At 35.1% G+C, this 17,778-nt stretch overlaps 2 protein-coding genes and 1 long non-coding RNA gene across 4 annotated transcripts; 2 read left to right on the top strand and 1 right to left on the bottom strand.

Annotated features, from left to right (window-relative positions):
- Positions 1 to 1,813: 1,813 nt before the first annotated feature.
- LOC115966056 lies at positions 1,814 to 4,172 on the bottom strand. 2 transcript variants are annotated; one of them, XR_004086298.1, is made up of 4 exons: positions 3,977 to 4,172; positions 3,654 to 3,690; positions 2,095 to 2,158; positions 1,814 to 1,996 (listed from the first exon to the last, which is right to left on the bottom strand). It is a non-coding gene; the product is annotated as an uncharacterized LOC115966056 (long non-coding RNA). The 2 variants fall into 2 exon arrangements; XR_004086299.1 differs by lacking the exon at positions 3,654 to 3,690.
- Positions 4,173 to 11,890: 7,718 nt separating this feature from the next.
- Positions 11,891 to 13,123, top strand: LOC115964936. Its single transcript, XM_031084161.1, has 2 exons — positions 11,891 to 11,971; positions 12,049 to 13,123. Exon 2 carries the CDS (start codon positions 12,116 to 12,118, stop codon positions 13,121 to 13,123), a length of 1,008 nt encoding a protein of 335 aa, XP_030940021.1. The 5' UTR covers positions 11,891 to 11,971; positions 12,049 to 12,115.
- Positions 13,124 to 14,768: 1,645 nt separating this feature from the next.
- Positions 14,769 to 17,507, top strand: LOC115966061. Its single transcript, XM_031085398.1, has 4 exons — positions 14,769 to 14,978; positions 15,092 to 15,138; positions 16,252 to 16,578; positions 16,679 to 17,507. Exons 3-4 carry the CDS (start codon positions 16,252 to 16,254, stop codon positions 17,279 to 17,281), a joined length of 930 nt encoding a protein of 309 aa, XP_030941258.1. The 5' UTR covers positions 14,769 to 14,978; positions 15,092 to 15,138; the 3' UTR covers positions 17,282 to 17,507.
- The last annotated feature ends 271 nt before the right edge of the window (positions 17,508 to 17,778 follow it).

Raw genomic sequence — 17,778 nt, 5'->3', positions numbered from 1 at the left:
AAGTTGGATTTGTTAGAGAGATAGAGTTTCACTCCTTGTTAAGTTTGGATTAAACAAAATAATTTTGTTTAAAAAAAAATTATGAGTTTGAGTTTAAGTTGGACTTGTAAGATAGAGTTTCACTCCTTATTAAGTTTGAACTAAAAAAAAAAAAAAATTTATTTTAAAAAAAATGATGAGTTTGAGTTTAAGTTGGACTTGTTAGAAAAACAGAGTTTTGTTCCTTATTAAGTTTGAACTAAACAAAAAGATTTAAATAAAATGACAATTTTATTTAAATATTGTGCTGACGTGGAAAATTAGGAGAGTTTTAGAGGTTTCGGTTATATATATATACTAGTCGCTAACCCGTGCGATGCACGGGAAAACTATTTTGTATAAAGATGAAACATTAAATTACTTAATGAAAAATAGAAATCAAACTTAATTTTAAAATAAAATGAAGAATTAAATCTTAAGAATTAATCAATATTTCCAATAAATTGAAAAAAAAAACTTTAAAAAGTGTTTTTTGGTAAGCCTGGCAATAGAATAGGTTGATAACGAAAACAACAATAAATGAAATTTTCCAATAGTTAGAAGCACCAACAACGAACAGGCAAAAAAATTTCAAAATTTCAATTTCATACTCTAATTGAAAAGAATTATAAGAATTGTCGTAGCAGCATAATTATTTTGACTCTAATCATCTCTCTGCAATAAATTTTTCCACAATACAATTAAGGACCAAAATGGGTTACGTATGAACTCCATATCCTGTTCCAAACCCAAAGACTCATCTAAACTACAATTCAATCAAATATAGAATACAAAACAAACACAAGTACCCTCTAATATAATTATTTACATAAAAAGAATTGGGTCGGAAAAAAAAATCAGCACAATCTATTAAACAATAAAATTTCAATATAATCTTTGAAAAATATCTCTCCCATTGTCATCTTCATTGTTTTACATGATATGACATGGCTTCAAACTGTTGGCAGGAGGAGTCAGATGTTCCAAAAAAAACTCATTTGTTAACTATGGTAAAACTCATTCGATTGTGAACTATAGTAATTCTCATTGCATGTAGCAAGTACTGTCAACAAACCACAAATTTACTCTATCTTAGCAAATAGAAAAAGAGGCTAAAGCAAGGAAAAAAGAAGAATGATTCATGTAAAGCTTTACGTAGGCATTTGAATTGATGTAAGTGCTATATAATGTCTCAGTTCTAACCTTAATAGAGCACAACTCATTCAGCCCAGGAAAAAAAATTTCAAAATAAAAAGAGAGCAAAGAACGAAGCATTGAAAATATTAGTTTGAATACCAAGCCACTGCATTATTTGGCAGAAAATAAGAAAAAAGACTATTCAATGCATTGAATTAAATACCTTAGAAACAAAGTTCTACCAAGCACCTATCTAAATTTGAATGCTTGAAAGTTGAAAGTAACGTTGACAAACTGCGCTTTGACCATAAGGCTTTCATTATAAAAAAAATTTGAAAAGAACAACAATCCATCCTTCCATTATTTCTATATCAATTGAAAATCTGGCAATTGAAATCAAATCTACTGATTAAGTACATTGGCTATTTAGCAGAACTGACATCTAAGAGTTTCTTCATCCTTTAATGACTTGGCAAAACATATTTTTTTCCGATCGTTGGGTACAAACAGAATATTTTTTGTATAATCATAACTTATGATTGATACATAACAAAAAGTAGTCAATAACCAGTATCAATTAAAACCAAGATGCACAAACCATAAAGTGGCTACAAACTAATGCAAGAGTAAGCTAGGCATTTTCTCAAACACATGGTGTGCACAAAATATTTCAATGCCTTAGTTATAAATGTTTGTTATTATAAAAATTAAAAATTAAAAACAGAAAACAATAGCATGATTGTGAAGAAAAGAATTACCAATAGCAAACCACCAAAAAGATACAATTGTTTAGTGTTTTAATAACTCATGTCTATGTCCATTACTCATAGCTTTCTTTTCCCTGCGACCCATACCAACAATTTGCATTAAATAATCACAACAGAAAATCTTCTATCATTAGTAAAATTTTCTCATAATTTCTATCTTAAATAGCTCTACCTTTTCACTTTGCTATTGCTGGGATTTGCAGACAGCTTCTAAACTATATAGATTTGGTCTTTCGCTGTGCATAACAGAAAGCAGAAAATAATCTGTGGGTTATTGAAGGAGGAAATTGGAAAAGAAGCTGGGGTCTGCAACCAAACAAAGAATCAAATAAAACCCCTCAAAAATCAAGATGCTACTATTAAAGAAGATTCGGTCAAACTAAAATACAAAATAAATAGAGACTAAACATGAAACCAAAGCTTGAGATAACCTAGAAACAAAACTTGAAAATTAAAGTGACATGATTAAGTTTAAAAGAACTAAAATTCACCTGCGATGAAAAAGGGATAAGTATAACAATGTAGAGTATGACAGAATTTTTAAAAGAAAAAATTCTTTAAATTTTAGTTCATACCCCTTTTAAATTTCAAAAGTGCTGTTTCCCTAACTGCCCAACACTATCATTACATCCCACGGGGAATTCCATTAAGTTAAAGACATATTTTTGCAATCCTTCCAAGAAAATCAAAGTGCTACCTATCAGCAGAACAATTAACAACAATAAGAACCCAAGTTGCAACCAACATAAATTTTAGGAAACTTGCATCAAATGCCAATAAGTGTATTATTCTAACAAAAAGTCACATATCCAAGTCCAAAAATTTATTATAGCCGTCAGTAGCAACCCAAAGATAAGAAAAGAGACACCTATTAAATTGGGCTATAAAAAAAACATTTGATGATTGCTACAAAAATCATGAGCTAAAGCTGAAAGTTCAATCCAAAAGTCCTAAACTTTAGGAAACTTGCATCAAATACCAATAAGTGTATTATTCTAACAAAAAGTCACATATCCAAGTCCAAAAATTTATTATAGCCGTTAGTAGCAACCCAAAGATAAGAAAAGAGACACCTATTAAGTTGGGCTATAAAAAAAACATTTGATGATTGCTACAAAAATCATGAGCTAAAGCTGAAAGTTCAATCCAAAAGTCCTCCATAAAACAGGAATAGAGTATGAAAAAAACAAATAGATGAAGTCTGACTTATCTCTAATTCCAACAATACGGTAACAATGCCATACAAACATATTTTGCAGCAACTTTAAATGAGAATGAATTTCATTATTACAACATGGTAAGAAAAATAAAGATTTCAATTTCATTGAGACATTCTGTCAAACACTTAGGGTGATGGGGAGGATTTTAACAAAACAGACATAAAATTTTTACCAAACCTTTAATTTTCATTGATTCTAATTTCTCTGGGTCATTTTGTCGAACACTTAGGGTTGGCTTATTTTCACAAAGGATACCGATTCTTACATCATTCTCTCAACCATTATACCAGCAAAAACATGAGAAAGAGAGAATTACAGAGAGAAAAAGCAAGAAAGTTGGTGAATTTGTCAAACAAAATTGGATTTTGAATAACATATGGAAGACTTTGTATGTTTTGAATAAAAGGAAGATCGATTTGTTCCAAAAGACAATTTGCGAGGGTATGAACTAAAATTCCTAACTTGACAACAAACCATAATTGAAGAGAATATTAGAAAAAGAAATTAATACCTTTGCTGTGATGAAATTAGAGTATTCCACTTCATCTCTGCAAAGAAACTGAATGATTTAAATCCAAAGAGATGAATTAAAAAAAAAAATATATATATATATATATAAACGAAAACATTTAATCAATCACATCAGAATCCTATTTTCTAAGCCCTAATTTCTGAATTTAAATCTAGAACCAAAGCCAACTGAAATTATAAATTTTGGAAACGTATAACAAAAAATCAAAGAAAGAATGGGAACCCATCGGTGGAGGAATTTTTTTTATCAGAGAAAGAGTAGGAACCCATCAGCAGCGGTGTTTATGGGCGGAGGAGAATTACCTTTTGAGAGGAAGTAGGCCACAACCCGAAAATCAAAGAGAATGGTGAAGGACCCTCAAAATCAAATTGCTATCTCTGTCTCGGCGTTTCGCGGCTCTGTGTTTTTTTTTTTTGGATGCGGCGGTTCTGTTTTTTTTGTAGAATAGCATCTGTCTGGGGTAGCAGAGCCACATGTAGAAGAGGAGTGGGGGGAACGACAGAGAGAGATATGTTTGCGTTTGAAGGAGAGAAATAGGTTTTATAGGGTTTGTTTTTGGAGAAATAGTTATTGGGTCAGAAAAGGGTTTTACTTTTTTTTTTTAATAATCTTTTTTTTTTAAATAATGCTGATGTGGAAAAATGTAGGAGCTCCAAAAGCTTCGGTTTTATATATATATATAGACTAGTATTAAGTCCGTGCGATGCACGGCTTAATTAAATATTATATATGTTGAAAGTTGAAACTTTATTAATAATTTATGAGTCACACATTAAAAACAAATTAATTTCGCAACATGTGTGCATAAATATATTGAGTCACTTTGTGTATACATGGTGTGTAGTATATAAATTTTACATATTAAAACATAAAATTGTGATATATAATCAAAATATTTTATTTATTTTAAATTACTTGAAACATTTAATAAAATTTGAGATGGAAGACGTCAACTCAAGTTGTTCCTCTCTACTCATTTTTTGTTTAGAAAAAAACTATACACACACATATATCTACACATAAAAATTATATATACAAAACAATAGTGAGAAACCTATCAAATTTTGATTAAACAAATAACATTTTTCTATCATTCTTACCTCTTCTTCCATATTGGAAAGTTGCGTTACAAGTACTTTTTTCTCTCTTTGTCTCCCTTGTTTTTGTGCCTTGCATTTGATTCTTTGGCACATCTTTATGCTTATTTAGACTTACATATTTGCAAATTCTATTGTGTCTCCAACTTGCATGTCCAACATGTATCTGAAATATTATTTTTCGATTTATATCAATTAATATTTATATATATTCAAAGTTAACCAATAGTAAATATATATTCAAAGTTAACCAATGGTAAATGTTATCATTCTAACATAAATCTCAATATTAACAAAAAAAGAATCTAACCTATTCTTTTTCAATCTTTATGATAGGCCAAAAACTAATTGACCCCTTGTGATAAATTAATTGATTAATTAGTCAAGTTTATTAATTAATCAAATTAACATACAAACGCGTGTTAGCACAAACAAATCACCAATAAACTAAGTGCAATAGAAAATAAATTAGCACGGTGATTTGTTAAAGAATGGGGAAAACCAACACGGCAAAAACCCCACCGAATGATTTTAAAGTCACCACTCCCGAGAATCCATTATTATCAAAACAAGCGGTTACAAGTAAAGGAATCCCAGTACCTTTTACCAACTACAGTTGAACCCTTACCCCAATACCCAATTGGACTTGTTCTGTAGTGACAATCTCTCCTTGTAATGCACGGCTCCTAGTACGTGACTAACCAATTGCGTGGATCCCAGTACGCAACTTCAATCACCAACTAGAAAAGGTTGTTGGTTGCAAAGTTCTTCAATTTATCACACGATAAAGGTCGAGAAGCTCCTTGATACAAAATCCTACAGTACACAAACACAGCAGCTTCTTTACAAAAAAGATGAACTAGGGAAAATTCTGTTTCCGATTACAATTTGCTTGAACAAACTTTGCTCAACACTTGTGCAACTTTCTCCACCTTTGACGGCCCTTAAAATAATCATTTTATATGTCTAGGGTTGTGAGAAAAGAAAGTCCAAACATACAATCATGGATTGGAGTCAAAACAGACTTGAAACTTTGTTTTTCATAAACCTCAACAGATGTCTATCTGTTGAGCTGCTGTCGAGCCACGGGCTAGAACAGCTCTTCAAGGTTCGATAGATGGCTAGCTGTCAAGTTTTAATGAACAACACTTTATGCACTTGAATCTTGGACAAATTTTCATGACTTTAACACTTGAACTTGAAACGAGGTTTCTTGAAGTATTAAACACATCTTAGATCTACCTAAATACAAGTAAAGTGCATTTTGTCAAAGGATTAGCCAATTACATAAAATAGTGACATATGTTCCTAACAAGTGAATCACATATGTCTTAACACTTTATAAAGGTCAAAATTAACAAAATGCAATGACTCAATCTTTCTCTTTCTCATCAAGGTTGAATTTGGATTCTTCAAAATTTCTCTTTCTCTTTCTCATCACAGGAGTACATTCCACCATCTTCAGATTAAACAACTTCTTCATCAGATACACCTTTTTGTTAACCGAAGGCTTTTCATACATACAAGACAAAGCCTTCATCAGATCCACAGTGGTCTTCTCCTTTACAACGTTGTGTGCAACTGATCTTGTCATATCTAATCATATAACTCCTGGCACCTATCTATAAAGAAGACTTCATTCTTCTTCTTCTCCTATACTATTTGGTTTTTTTCCCTAAAAGAGGAAGATGTAATTTCTTCCCATACAGATAATCTTCGATCTACATCTTCCAATAGCCAAAGTTTGTGCCGTTAAACTTCTTGATTCCTAATGTCTTTTCTTCTTCTCCGGCCATTGCTCCCAATCGAACCTACGCTCTGATACCACTTGTTGGGAAAAATTCTATATAACTGTGAATAAATTTCAGCAAGTACAGTGAAAGCACAATCACACAAAAATACAAAGATTTACGTGGAAACTCTTTCTCCTTGAAGGAAAAAATCACCGGACAAAATTTAAATAATTTCACTATATTAAATAGAGATTATAACATTTAAAAATACAGTTTAAGTAAAAAAAAAAAAAATCTCTTTTTCTTTTCATTCACTCTCTTTTTTACTGTGTATCTTTCACAATTTTTTCTTATTCTCTATATTTTTCTCTTTTCTTTTATTTGCTCTTACTCACACATTTCTCCAAAACTGCAATGTTCTCGATCTCACTTACTAGGATTTCTTTTCACTCTTCTTTTACTGACTGACCGAATGACCTCTCCTTTTATTTATTCATATTTTTCTTCTTTTCTTCCTTTCACACTTTTTACATCAAATCACAATAAATACAGCTTAGTTGCCTTGCTTTGCTTCAGCCAGTTTCTTTTTTCTTTTAGCTCTCCCGCCGAATGGCCTTTGCTTCTTTCTTTTCTTTTTTCTTCAGCGTTTCCAACACGCTTTGGATCACTTTTTTTTTTTTTTTGAGGAACGCTTTGGATCACTTCTCATTGAGAGAAGTTCTTCTCATAAGACAAGAGTGACATGCTGATTAAATGAGCTCTTGACAAGGCATGTGGGCTAGACCCACACGGTGCTTTGCACCCAACACCAACCTTGTCTCAAACATCAAGACTTTATTGCAATCTGTCATATGCTTTCCACTCTTGAAAAAAAAGAAAATGCATGGTTGTCTTGTTGCTCTATTAGGTTTTTTTTTTTTTTTTTTTTTTTGTTGACTATAGTCTATAGAAGAAATTCATACTTTTTTCTCTCCCTTCGTAGGAGCTCTGTTTCTCCCGCCTTGCACAAGTCCTTTTCTCTCGCATAGTTTGAGTTTTTCTCCCTTCACCACTACGGGTCATCGCTGGGTTTTCTAAGCCTTAGGGCTTGAATAACCCCCATGGATATGGATCAATCAATCATCAACGGAATTCAGCATCTTCAACTAACTAAAGAAGAAGAAGAAAGCATCTCCATTTCAAACACCAGCAGATCAGATTTACTAGAAGAGTGTGCTTTGAGCTTATTTGGTTGGCTTCTAGCAGATCGGCACCAGAACATGCGAGCTTTGAAGAGTACCTTACGATCTGCTTGGAAGATGGGTCAGGATTTAAGGATTGTAGATGTTGGGTATGGTATTCTTCAGTTCAAATTTAACTCCAAATACCAGATGGAATGGGTTGAGCGTAATGGTCCATGGAATTTCGATAATAATCTATTACTCCTGTGTAGGTGGACAAAGGGGTTATCAGTCAACAATATTTCGTTCACCCATTCCCCATTTTGGATACAGGTATGGGGTCTCCCATTTGAAAGCATGTCTGAAGAGGTTGGTAAGGACCTGGGTAACAGCTTGGGGAAATATATTGAGTCAGATAAGAGATCTTGGCTTTCAGAGCAAGCCAAATACATGAGAATACGCGTGGATTTACCCATCAACAAGCTGCTGCGGAGGGGTGGTAACATTGTCAATCAGGATGGAGGTAAGTTCTGGGTTACCTTTAAGTACGAAAGACTTCCTAGCTTTTGCTTCCTTTGTGGCCTTCTTGGTCATGATGAAAAACATTGTAATGGATTTTCAAGCAATTCTGAAGCTCCCAGGCAGTATGGTGACTGGTTAAGAGCAAATGGAGGTTCTAAGAGTGGGCCTGAAAAAGTTAGAAAGATGGGCAGTGATGGATTTGAGGTGCGGAAAAATGATAGTTCAGTTGCTCGGCAAACTCCTATTAATTCCATCTCGGCAGATATGGAGGCGGAGTAGGTGGCTCCATCAACTCTACAAAGCCACACGAATTCCAAGAATTTGAATTTGAACTCAGGACAAGATGGTACATCAGATACGCAACCTGCAGAAAATCCGGAGTTACGTGATAAGGTACGCCCATTGAGCCTTGAACCTTCTCCTGTTAAGCATGCACGTGATCTCCATTATACGGGTGGGTTGGGAAAAGAGGCAGGAGATGAATCTTCTATAGTGGGCCGCCCAAAACTTTCACCATCTGAGGCCCATGAAGTCACTAGCCCACTGAAGGCTTTTAAAACGTCCACTAGTAACCTGGAAACTACCAACACGCAATTAAGCCCAATAAGAGGAAATTGGAAGAAAGTGGCCAGAGCCCAAGGAAAAAAATTACAAAATATTGACCCACAAACACAAAACGTGAAGGAGCTTTCAAGCTCTAAAAGACCAGGCAAACTTGATTTTATGGATGAAGATGAAGGTACGCCTCTGAAAAAATTGCGTGACTCAACCCTTACTAATGTATACAACAACCAAGAGAGATCGGCGATGGCAGCTGAGCAGCACCGCCGGAAGCAATGAATTCCCTCTGTTGGAACTGCCGGGGAATTGGGAACCCCCGGACAGTTCATGCGCTTGGCGATTATGTCAGGCGTTGGAATCCCAAACTAGTCTTCCTTTTGGAGACTAAATTAAAAGTTAGACGTATGGAGAAGGTGAAATTAGACTGGGTTTTCCAAATGGGTTAATTGTTCCTAGCAGGGGTCGTAGTGGGGGCCTTGCTCTGCTCTGGTCTGTTGATACTAATTTAGAAATCAAGAGCTTTTCAAACCACCATATTGATGCAATAATCACTAAGTCAGGAAATGGTCTCTCATGGAGATTTACTGGGTTCTACGGGTACCCAGAAACCCACCTCAGGGAAGAATCTTGGAAACTACTTTATTTTCTCTGTAATCAATTTAATTTACCTTGGTTTTGCTGTGGTGACTTTAATGAAATTCTCTCCATGAATGAAAAAACAGGGGGAACACAACGTTCACAAAGCCAAATGGATAGCTTCCGTAATGTTGTTAATTTTTGCAACTTCAAAGATCTGGGTTATTGTGGACCGGAGTTCACCTGGTGTAATATGAAAGAGGGGTCGGACAGAATATCTCTCCGTTTGGATAGAGCATTTGCTACCTCAGATTGGCTTGAATACTTCAAGAGTCCTAAAGTTCATCATTTGGTTGAGTCTACATCTGATCATTGCATCCTCACTATTACTGACTCTCCCCCTCCAGCCCACAAAAATAAGCGCCGTTTTCATTTTGAAGCCATGTGGGTCAAAAGGGAAGATTGTCGTGAAGTCATTAAAGCTGCCTGGGATTCTAGTGCCTTGTTTGTCACGCCTGAGGGGGTAGCATCCAATCTTAAAAGATGTGCAGATGCGCTTACTACCTGGAATCAGAATGTTGTGGGAAATATTTCTAAGCAAATTCAAGAAAAAAGGAAGGCTCTCAACTCCCTTACTATGAATGATCAACAATGGTTCTCGAGGGGCAGACATTAACCATCTTAGAAAGGAGATTAATGATCTCTTGGACAGCGAGGAGACCATATGGCGGCAATGCAATAAGGTTCATTGGTATAAGGAAGGGGACCGGAACACAAAATTTTTTCATGCTCGAGCGTCGAAAAGGAGGAGGAAGAATACTATATTGGGGCTATGGAATGATAATGGTGAATGGTGTGAGAGTAAGGAAAGTATCACAGCCGTTGCAATATCTTATTTTGAGAACATATATTCCACCTCCTTCCCCACGGGTATTGAAGAGATCACTAATGTTGTTCCTAGACGTGTTACAGATGAGATGAATGCAGAGCTCACTAAGGCTTTCACAAGAGATGAAGTCACTAAAGCGCTTCAACAGCTCCATCCCACCAAGGCTCCTGGTCCCGATGGTATGTCTGCAATTTTTTATCATAAATATTGGGATATTGTGGGGTCAAATATCACAAATATGGTGTTAAATGTTCTGAATTCCAATCTACCTATGACTGAAATTAACAAAACCAATATTTCCCTCACCCCAAAAACAAATCATCCCACAAAAATGACAGATTTTCGTCCCATCAGCCTGTGTAATACCACATACAAACTCATATCAAAAATCCTAGCCAATAGATTCAAAACCATTATACCAAGCATTATCTCAAAAAACCAAAGTGCTTTCACCCCTGATCGCCTAATCACAGATAATGTTCTTGTGGCTTTTGAATTTATGCATTATTTAAATCATAAAAATGATGGGAAGGAAAATTACATGTCAATTAAACTAGATATGAGCAAAGCTTTTGATAGAGTTGAATGGAATTTTATTAAGGGAGTGATGGTGAAATTGGGTTTTGCTAATAAATGGAATGATCTTATTATGCATTGTGTCTCTTCTGTGTCTTACTCAGTGATCATAAACGGTGAGGCTAAAGGAAACATCATCCCTTCAAGGGGTATTAGGCAGGGAGACCCCCTTTCTCCTTGCTTATTTCTCCTCTGTGCTGAAGGTCTCTCCGCACTCATTCATGAAGCAGCCTGTAATCAACAGATTAATGGAATTTCAATTTGCAGAGGTTGCCCAAGAATTACTCATCTCTTCTTCGCTGACGACAGTCTCCTTTTTTGCAAAGCAATGGATCAAGAATGCCAAAATCTTGTCAATATTCTCAATAACTATGAAGTGGCTTCAGGTCAGAAAATCAACACTGATAAGTCATCAGTCTTTTTTAGCCTAAACACCCCCCAAGAGGTGAGGGAGAGTGTTATGTGCATTCTTGGCCCTATGCAAGATTCCAGGCACAACAAATATTTGGGGCTCCCATCCATCATTGGGAAATCAAAATCCCAGGTGTTTGCTGAAATTAAGGATCGGGTTGCCAAAAAACTAGCTGGTTGGAAAGGAAAACTCCTTTCAATTGGTGGGAGGGAGATCCTCATCAAGGCAGTTGCCCAAGCAGTGCCTACATACACTATGAGCTGCTTCCAACTTCCTAAGACACTATGTAAGGACTTGGAGAACATGATGCGAAATTTTTGGTGGGGGCAAAGGAATGAGGAGAATAAAATTGCATGGGTTAGTTGGAGAAGAATGTGCAAATCAAAGTTTTATGGAGGAATGGGTTTTCGAAACCTCCAAGCATTCAACCTTGCCATGTTGGCCAAGCAAGGATGGAGAATCCTAACAAACCCAAATTCTCTAATGGCTCGAGTTTATAAAGCCAAGTACTTTCCTCATGTGGATGTGCTCAATTCCAAGAAAGGCAGCAACCCCTCCTATGCTTGGCGTAGTATTCACAATAGCCTTGAAGTTATTAGAAAGGGCACAAGGTGGAGGGTAGGCAATGGGCGAAGAATTCATATTTGGGATGATAGGTGGCTGCCAACTCCTTCTACGTACAAAGTGATCTCACCCCAAACAGATTTTGAAGGTTTCCCCATGGTGTCTTCTCTCATTGATTACGACACTAAATGGTGGAAAGTTGAGGTGGTAAGGTCCATCTTCTTGCCTTTTGAAGTCAATACTATTTTGAAAATCCCTCTGAGTTATAACCTTCCTGATGACAGTCTCATATGGATTGGCAACAAAAAAGGCACATTTACAGTCAAAAGTGCTTACCATATTGCCTCAAGTATGGTGGACCTAGACGAGGATGGAGAATGCTCATCTGGTAATGAAAGGACCTCTCTATGGAAGAGAATCTGGCACCAGAAAATTCCACCAAAACTAAAAATATTTGCTTGGAGGACATGTGTCAATGGCCTTCCTACTATGTTTAATTTGAATCATAGAGGTATCCAATGTTCAAGTTTCTGCCCTCTTTGTGACAAGGCTATTGAAACCACAGCCCATGCACTTTTCCACTATGATCATGCTAAGCTGACTTGGGCTCATTGGCATAATTGTCCTATTGATTTATCCCACTGTACCAGAGAACCAGTGGACTTTGCATTGGCCATTGCTGAAAAAGACTCCTCCTTTGCCTTGGAACTCTTCTTTGCTGTTGCTTGGTCCATTTGGTGGAATCGTAATCAAGCTCTTCATGATGATTCTGGTGCCCCTCCAAGACAGATTTGGGATATGGCTAATCGAATCCTTGGTGAGTATAAGGAAGCATGTTCTTTCTCTAATCTACCACAGGTCCCTTCTTTGACCAAATGGAGTGCCCCCCCTGCTGGTTTCTTCAAAATAAATGTTGATGGCGCCGCCTCGGATGATGGTAAGCCATCTAGCATTGGCGTGATAATCCGAGACTGCCAAGGCTCCCCCACTGCAGCCTCCAGCAAGGTCCTTTCATCGCCTTTTTCAGTTGAGATTACAGAAGCTTTGGCTTTACAAGAGGGTGTGCTGCTAGCATCAGAGATGGGGCTCTCCAAAGTTATTTTTGAAGGTGATGCCCTCCCCATTATACAAGCTGTCAATGAAGGTAACGTAGGTAGTGACTTTGGGCACATTATTCAGAACATAAGGGACCTTTCTTTGTCTTTTTCTTGGTGTTTATTCCAGCATCTGAATCGGAATGGCAACAGAGTTGCCCATGATCTTGCAAAAGAAGCTAGGCGGTCTGGTGTATCTCAAGTTTGGAAAGGTGTTGTTCCAAGTGTTGTTGAAATTCTCATTTGTAATGATCGTGGCTTGTAACTGCTTTGCAGTATTGCTCTCTGTTGTAACTTTGTTTCTATTGAATGAATGCTTATATTTTCCCATCAAAAAAAAAAAAAAAAAAAAAAAAAAAAGACTATAGTCTATAGAAAACATTTTTAGTTGACATGCGTTTTCCACCATACCAAACGACTCATTATGCGGAAAACGTTTTTCCTTCAAAACAAATGGAGTATAAACTTTGCTTTATTACCTCACTCTCTCATCTATATTTAGGAGAAAAAATTTTTGCTTAACCTATTTTCTTTTACAGGTAGTACGTAGTGGCTAGTAATTAGTTCTATAGGCTCTCAAATTTTTGCTTTAATAGTGATTATCGTAGTACATATTACATAATAATTTATATCAGTTCAAATTTCTGAGTGTTTTTATTAACATGTAGGATTTCCTTATATCATTCTTTTTAGATAAGGCTTCAATAAGTTGATAAACAATCGATAGATAATTAAGATGGTTCCTTTGATTAAAACATGAGCAAATCTATATCAGTAAGATTTGTTTTATATTATTTTTTGCACAAATAGACTCAATTCTTCGGTTGATTACATGTTGTCATCAATATGTGGTTTTTCTTTTTCTTAGTAAAGTCCACGTCTAGTTAACTATAGTGAAATAAGCAGCCAATTCTTGTGAAAATATTTGACCATTTGCTCTTAAACGCAATCTTTGTGAAAACATCAGTCCATGGCCATGCACAAGGTTGGGTTGACCAGAGTTGCCTAGAACGACACATATTCGTTAAATAATCAAATGGAGTCAAGATTTCAGTCCAAAAGCCAAGCTTAAAATTAAGTATATGTTTGGATACCGTTTATTTTGTTGAAACTAAAAATTTATTGTTAAAAGTACTGTAAATAAAGGTAAAAATTAGTTGAAATAGTACAGTAGAACTCATAAATAATACCAAAAAATACAGTGGAGCTCATGATCAATAGTACCAAAAATAAGTTAAATAGTAAAATAATTTTCATTTATAATCTGTATCCGTTACAAACGGAGGCTAAATTAAAAAAAAAAATTAAGAGTAAAATTATTTTAATAATAAAATAATTAAACAATTAGTATATGTCAGTATATATGTCAGTATATTTGTCATACATGTAACAAGCAAATAAATGTAAATTACTAATTTATTTTTTTTAGTTTTAGTATCATAAATTTTCATTTATTCTTTTTTTTTTTTTTGCACTAAAAATTTATGATGAATTTGAGTTTATTAAATACCTAGAATTTTTCTGTTCAAAATAAAAGAGAACATAGAAGTAGCAAGAAAAAAAAAAGTTGTGTCTATTTAAATTTCAAGAAAGATAAGAAATAAGGTGATTGGAGACAGTTGAGAACGTTGGATTTGCGGAAGGTTTTATATAAATTGTGAACTTTTATTTTACAAATATCTCACACGTCCATCTTTAAAAAATACTACATTCATAATAATTTTATAATAAATTATAAATGATAAACTCTAAATTATTAGAGTAAACTTTATGTTGTTATTGATTCTAATTAAAAATTAACAACTTAAATTTTTTTTTAAATAGACTACCACTTAAAATTTATTCTAAAAATATTATGAAAGTAGATCTATTTCTCTATCTCTTCTTCACCCAACACAAGCTAGAAAACAAAAACCGGAAACACAAAACTGAAAAACACTTACCAATAGTTGAAAACTGTTTTCTGTTTTTGAATTTTGAAAAAGAAAAATGTAACCCATCACTTGTTTGGCACCTGTTTTCTGTTTTCTGTTCAGTTTTACCCCTTATAAATCACCCATATTAAAGCAAAGGAAACCCTATTCACTTGGTGTCGAAGCTTACTCTCAGTCGTCAAAAAGGTTTATAGCTTCTCTCTCTCTCTCTCTCTCTCTCTCTCAAATACGTCACAAATTTTTATAAAATTATTGGTGGTTTTATTTTTTCTTTTGTTTTTCTTTGTATGATATAGCAGGGTCATTGGTGGATCTGAAGTGATTTCTGAACTTCAAGCCGTATAAGGTGATAATGGATATTGGGTTTTTTGGTTGGTTTGTCCTAAATCTGACATTATAGGTTTCATTTCCTCATATGCATAGAAACAGGGTAAACAGACATGAATCCCCATCTGGGTTTATCATTATTTTTCTTGTAAATAAATTATTTTGTGGTTATATTTGAGACATTGGGGTGCATGGGTTTCTGGGATATGTTTCTTTATGTTAACTATAGGTTAACTTAACTCTCAATGTTAATTTTATGTTCTTATAATTTTGATGCAATTTTCACTGATATATTTAATTATGTAACTTATCTCCATGAGACAGAAAGTGTAAGAAATGCTCAAGAAATGTTTATACAAAGATAAAGTTTGAAACTTTCTTAATTTTTGAGCATTAACACAAAGTGAGGCTTTAAGGGCTACAGGACAGAGGCAAAGTTAACAACCCATTGTGTGAAAATATTTGAAGACTTTCATAGTTAATTTATTTGTTCTGTTGTGAAACCTGAAATTATGATGATCTTCGATCACATTGTGAAACCTGAAATGTATGTCAATGCATGCACCAAACTGAAATATGAGATTCACAAATATTTATTTATGGGTTTCAGAGAACAAGCACAATTGAAACAGCCACATTAAATTCGTATTATGGTGGATGGGATTAAGCTTGACTTGGAATTGAAGTTGTAGATTGGGTGGTGTTACTGAATCTCATGTTCAAAGGGAATTTTTACATTTTAGTAATGCTATTGATGCTCAGCTGAAGGAAGAAATAGATTTATAATGGCAAGTAAAGGACGATGTTATATCAGCTATAACTTATAACTTTTTCCGTGCATATGGGTTGGATAACTTGTGGTATGGTCGATGAAGCGTGTGTATGCATGGAATAAATGCTGAATGTTATTGGTTCATACTTACGTATAGGTTTCAGGTCATATGCATGCAACAATGGAGTCCAAATCTTCTGTCCCACTTTTCCTGCTGTACTCCACCAATAAAAACTTGCCACATATTCACATAATTAATTAATTACTACCATAACCATCTTATTATTATGTCATTCTATATATCTCAGGTTTTATATTGCATATTGTTCATTTGAGGCTAATGTGAATGATCTTCAATAGATGGCACATGAATTGAATGAGGCGGAAGACCTCAAACTATGGCCTCCCGCAATTGAAAAGTTGTTTTTAGATATTATGATCGAAGAACAAGTGAAAGGGAACATGAAAACTGGTGTTTTTAAGAAGAGAACTTGGACGAAAATTCGAAATGAACTCAATGCACGAGCTAATCGGTGCATTGGCATGCAACAACTTGAGACAAAATTTAATAGGCTCAGAACAAAACACGAGACCATTTTTCAAGATTTACGAAATTCTGGAATGGGTTGGGATTTTAAGACAAACACAGTTATTGCCAGTGATGAAGTTTGGGCGGATGTACTTGCGGTAAGTGTTTTATTTGTTCAATTACATTAGCAGTCTTTTCTTGGTTTGTGCCATATACTATGGTATATGTGTTTCACTTGTTTATGTTGCTTGTTGGTAGGCAAATCCTAAGGCCAAGGACTTTTGGAAAAAAAGATGTGAACACTATCATTTGCTAAGAATACTGTTCAACAAAGTTACTGCCACCGGTATCCTCCAAATTTCCTCCAACCAAGCAGCTCCAAATAGTGATGAAGAGCGTGAGCTAGATAAGAAGTTTCGCAATGCTGGATTACATGCTGACCTGGATGATGATAGTGATGACAACACAAACAATGTCCCAAGGGGTCATGAGCACACCACACGTGGTGAGAAGCGTCCAATGCAACAAGAATGGTCTAAGGGGAAGAAGACTGCTAAGAAAATGGATGAACTTAGTGAGTTTGCACAGGGACTCCGGGACTATACTGAACTATGTAGGGCAAGGTTTCAAGCTAGGCAGGCTAAGGCAAGCGCTAAGAAATTTAGTAAATCTGTCACCATTGATGATAAATTCTCTCTTGAGAAAGCTTTGGGGATGCTCAATGAGTACACAGACCTGGATAATGATACCTATTTTAAGGTACTTGATGAACTCTGTAATTTGAATAGTAGAATTGTCTTCATCACCACGGCAGATAAGAGGAAGAAAGCATGGATGGAGTTTATTGCAAAAGGAATCTGATCGACTTGTGGTTGTCCTTTCATTTATGTGTAATAGCTAACTATTATGATTTGGCTGCAATTTCTGATGGGGAAGTATTTGAAAGTTGAAGCCTTTTGAGATATTTGTATGCTTCACTCTATTATATATAGTCACTATGATTAAAGGTTAATGCGGACTAGTATTTTGTCTAGGAGTGATTATATGAATGAATTTCACTTTGGAATCTAGCGTGGTGTTATGACAGGTTTCGAATGGACAAATATGAATTTCGTCCCTTATGTGTTGAATTGAAAAGGTATCAGTTGATGCCCTTTCTGCCTCTTGTAGAGCTTCACAATGACCTCCAACTCCACTGTCGACCCCATGTTTTAAGGCCTGTCTAATGTTTTCCAACTCTTGAACTTGGGTTTTGCATACTTCCACCTCCCGCATCTAAATTCACATGATAACATCAACGTCATCATTACCACTACCTTCTTCCAAGTAGAAGTCATCCTCGACAACACATTCTATAT

This window comes from Quercus lobata, chromosome 10, assembly GCF_001633185.2.
Source record: "Quercus lobata isolate SW786 chromosome 10, ValleyOak3.0 Primary Assembly, whole genome shotgun sequence".
Lineage (NCBI taxonomy): Eukaryota > Viridiplantae > Streptophyta > Magnoliopsida > Fagales > Fagaceae > Quercus > Quercus lobata.
This window is presented reverse-complemented; position numbering and strand designations above follow the sequence as displayed.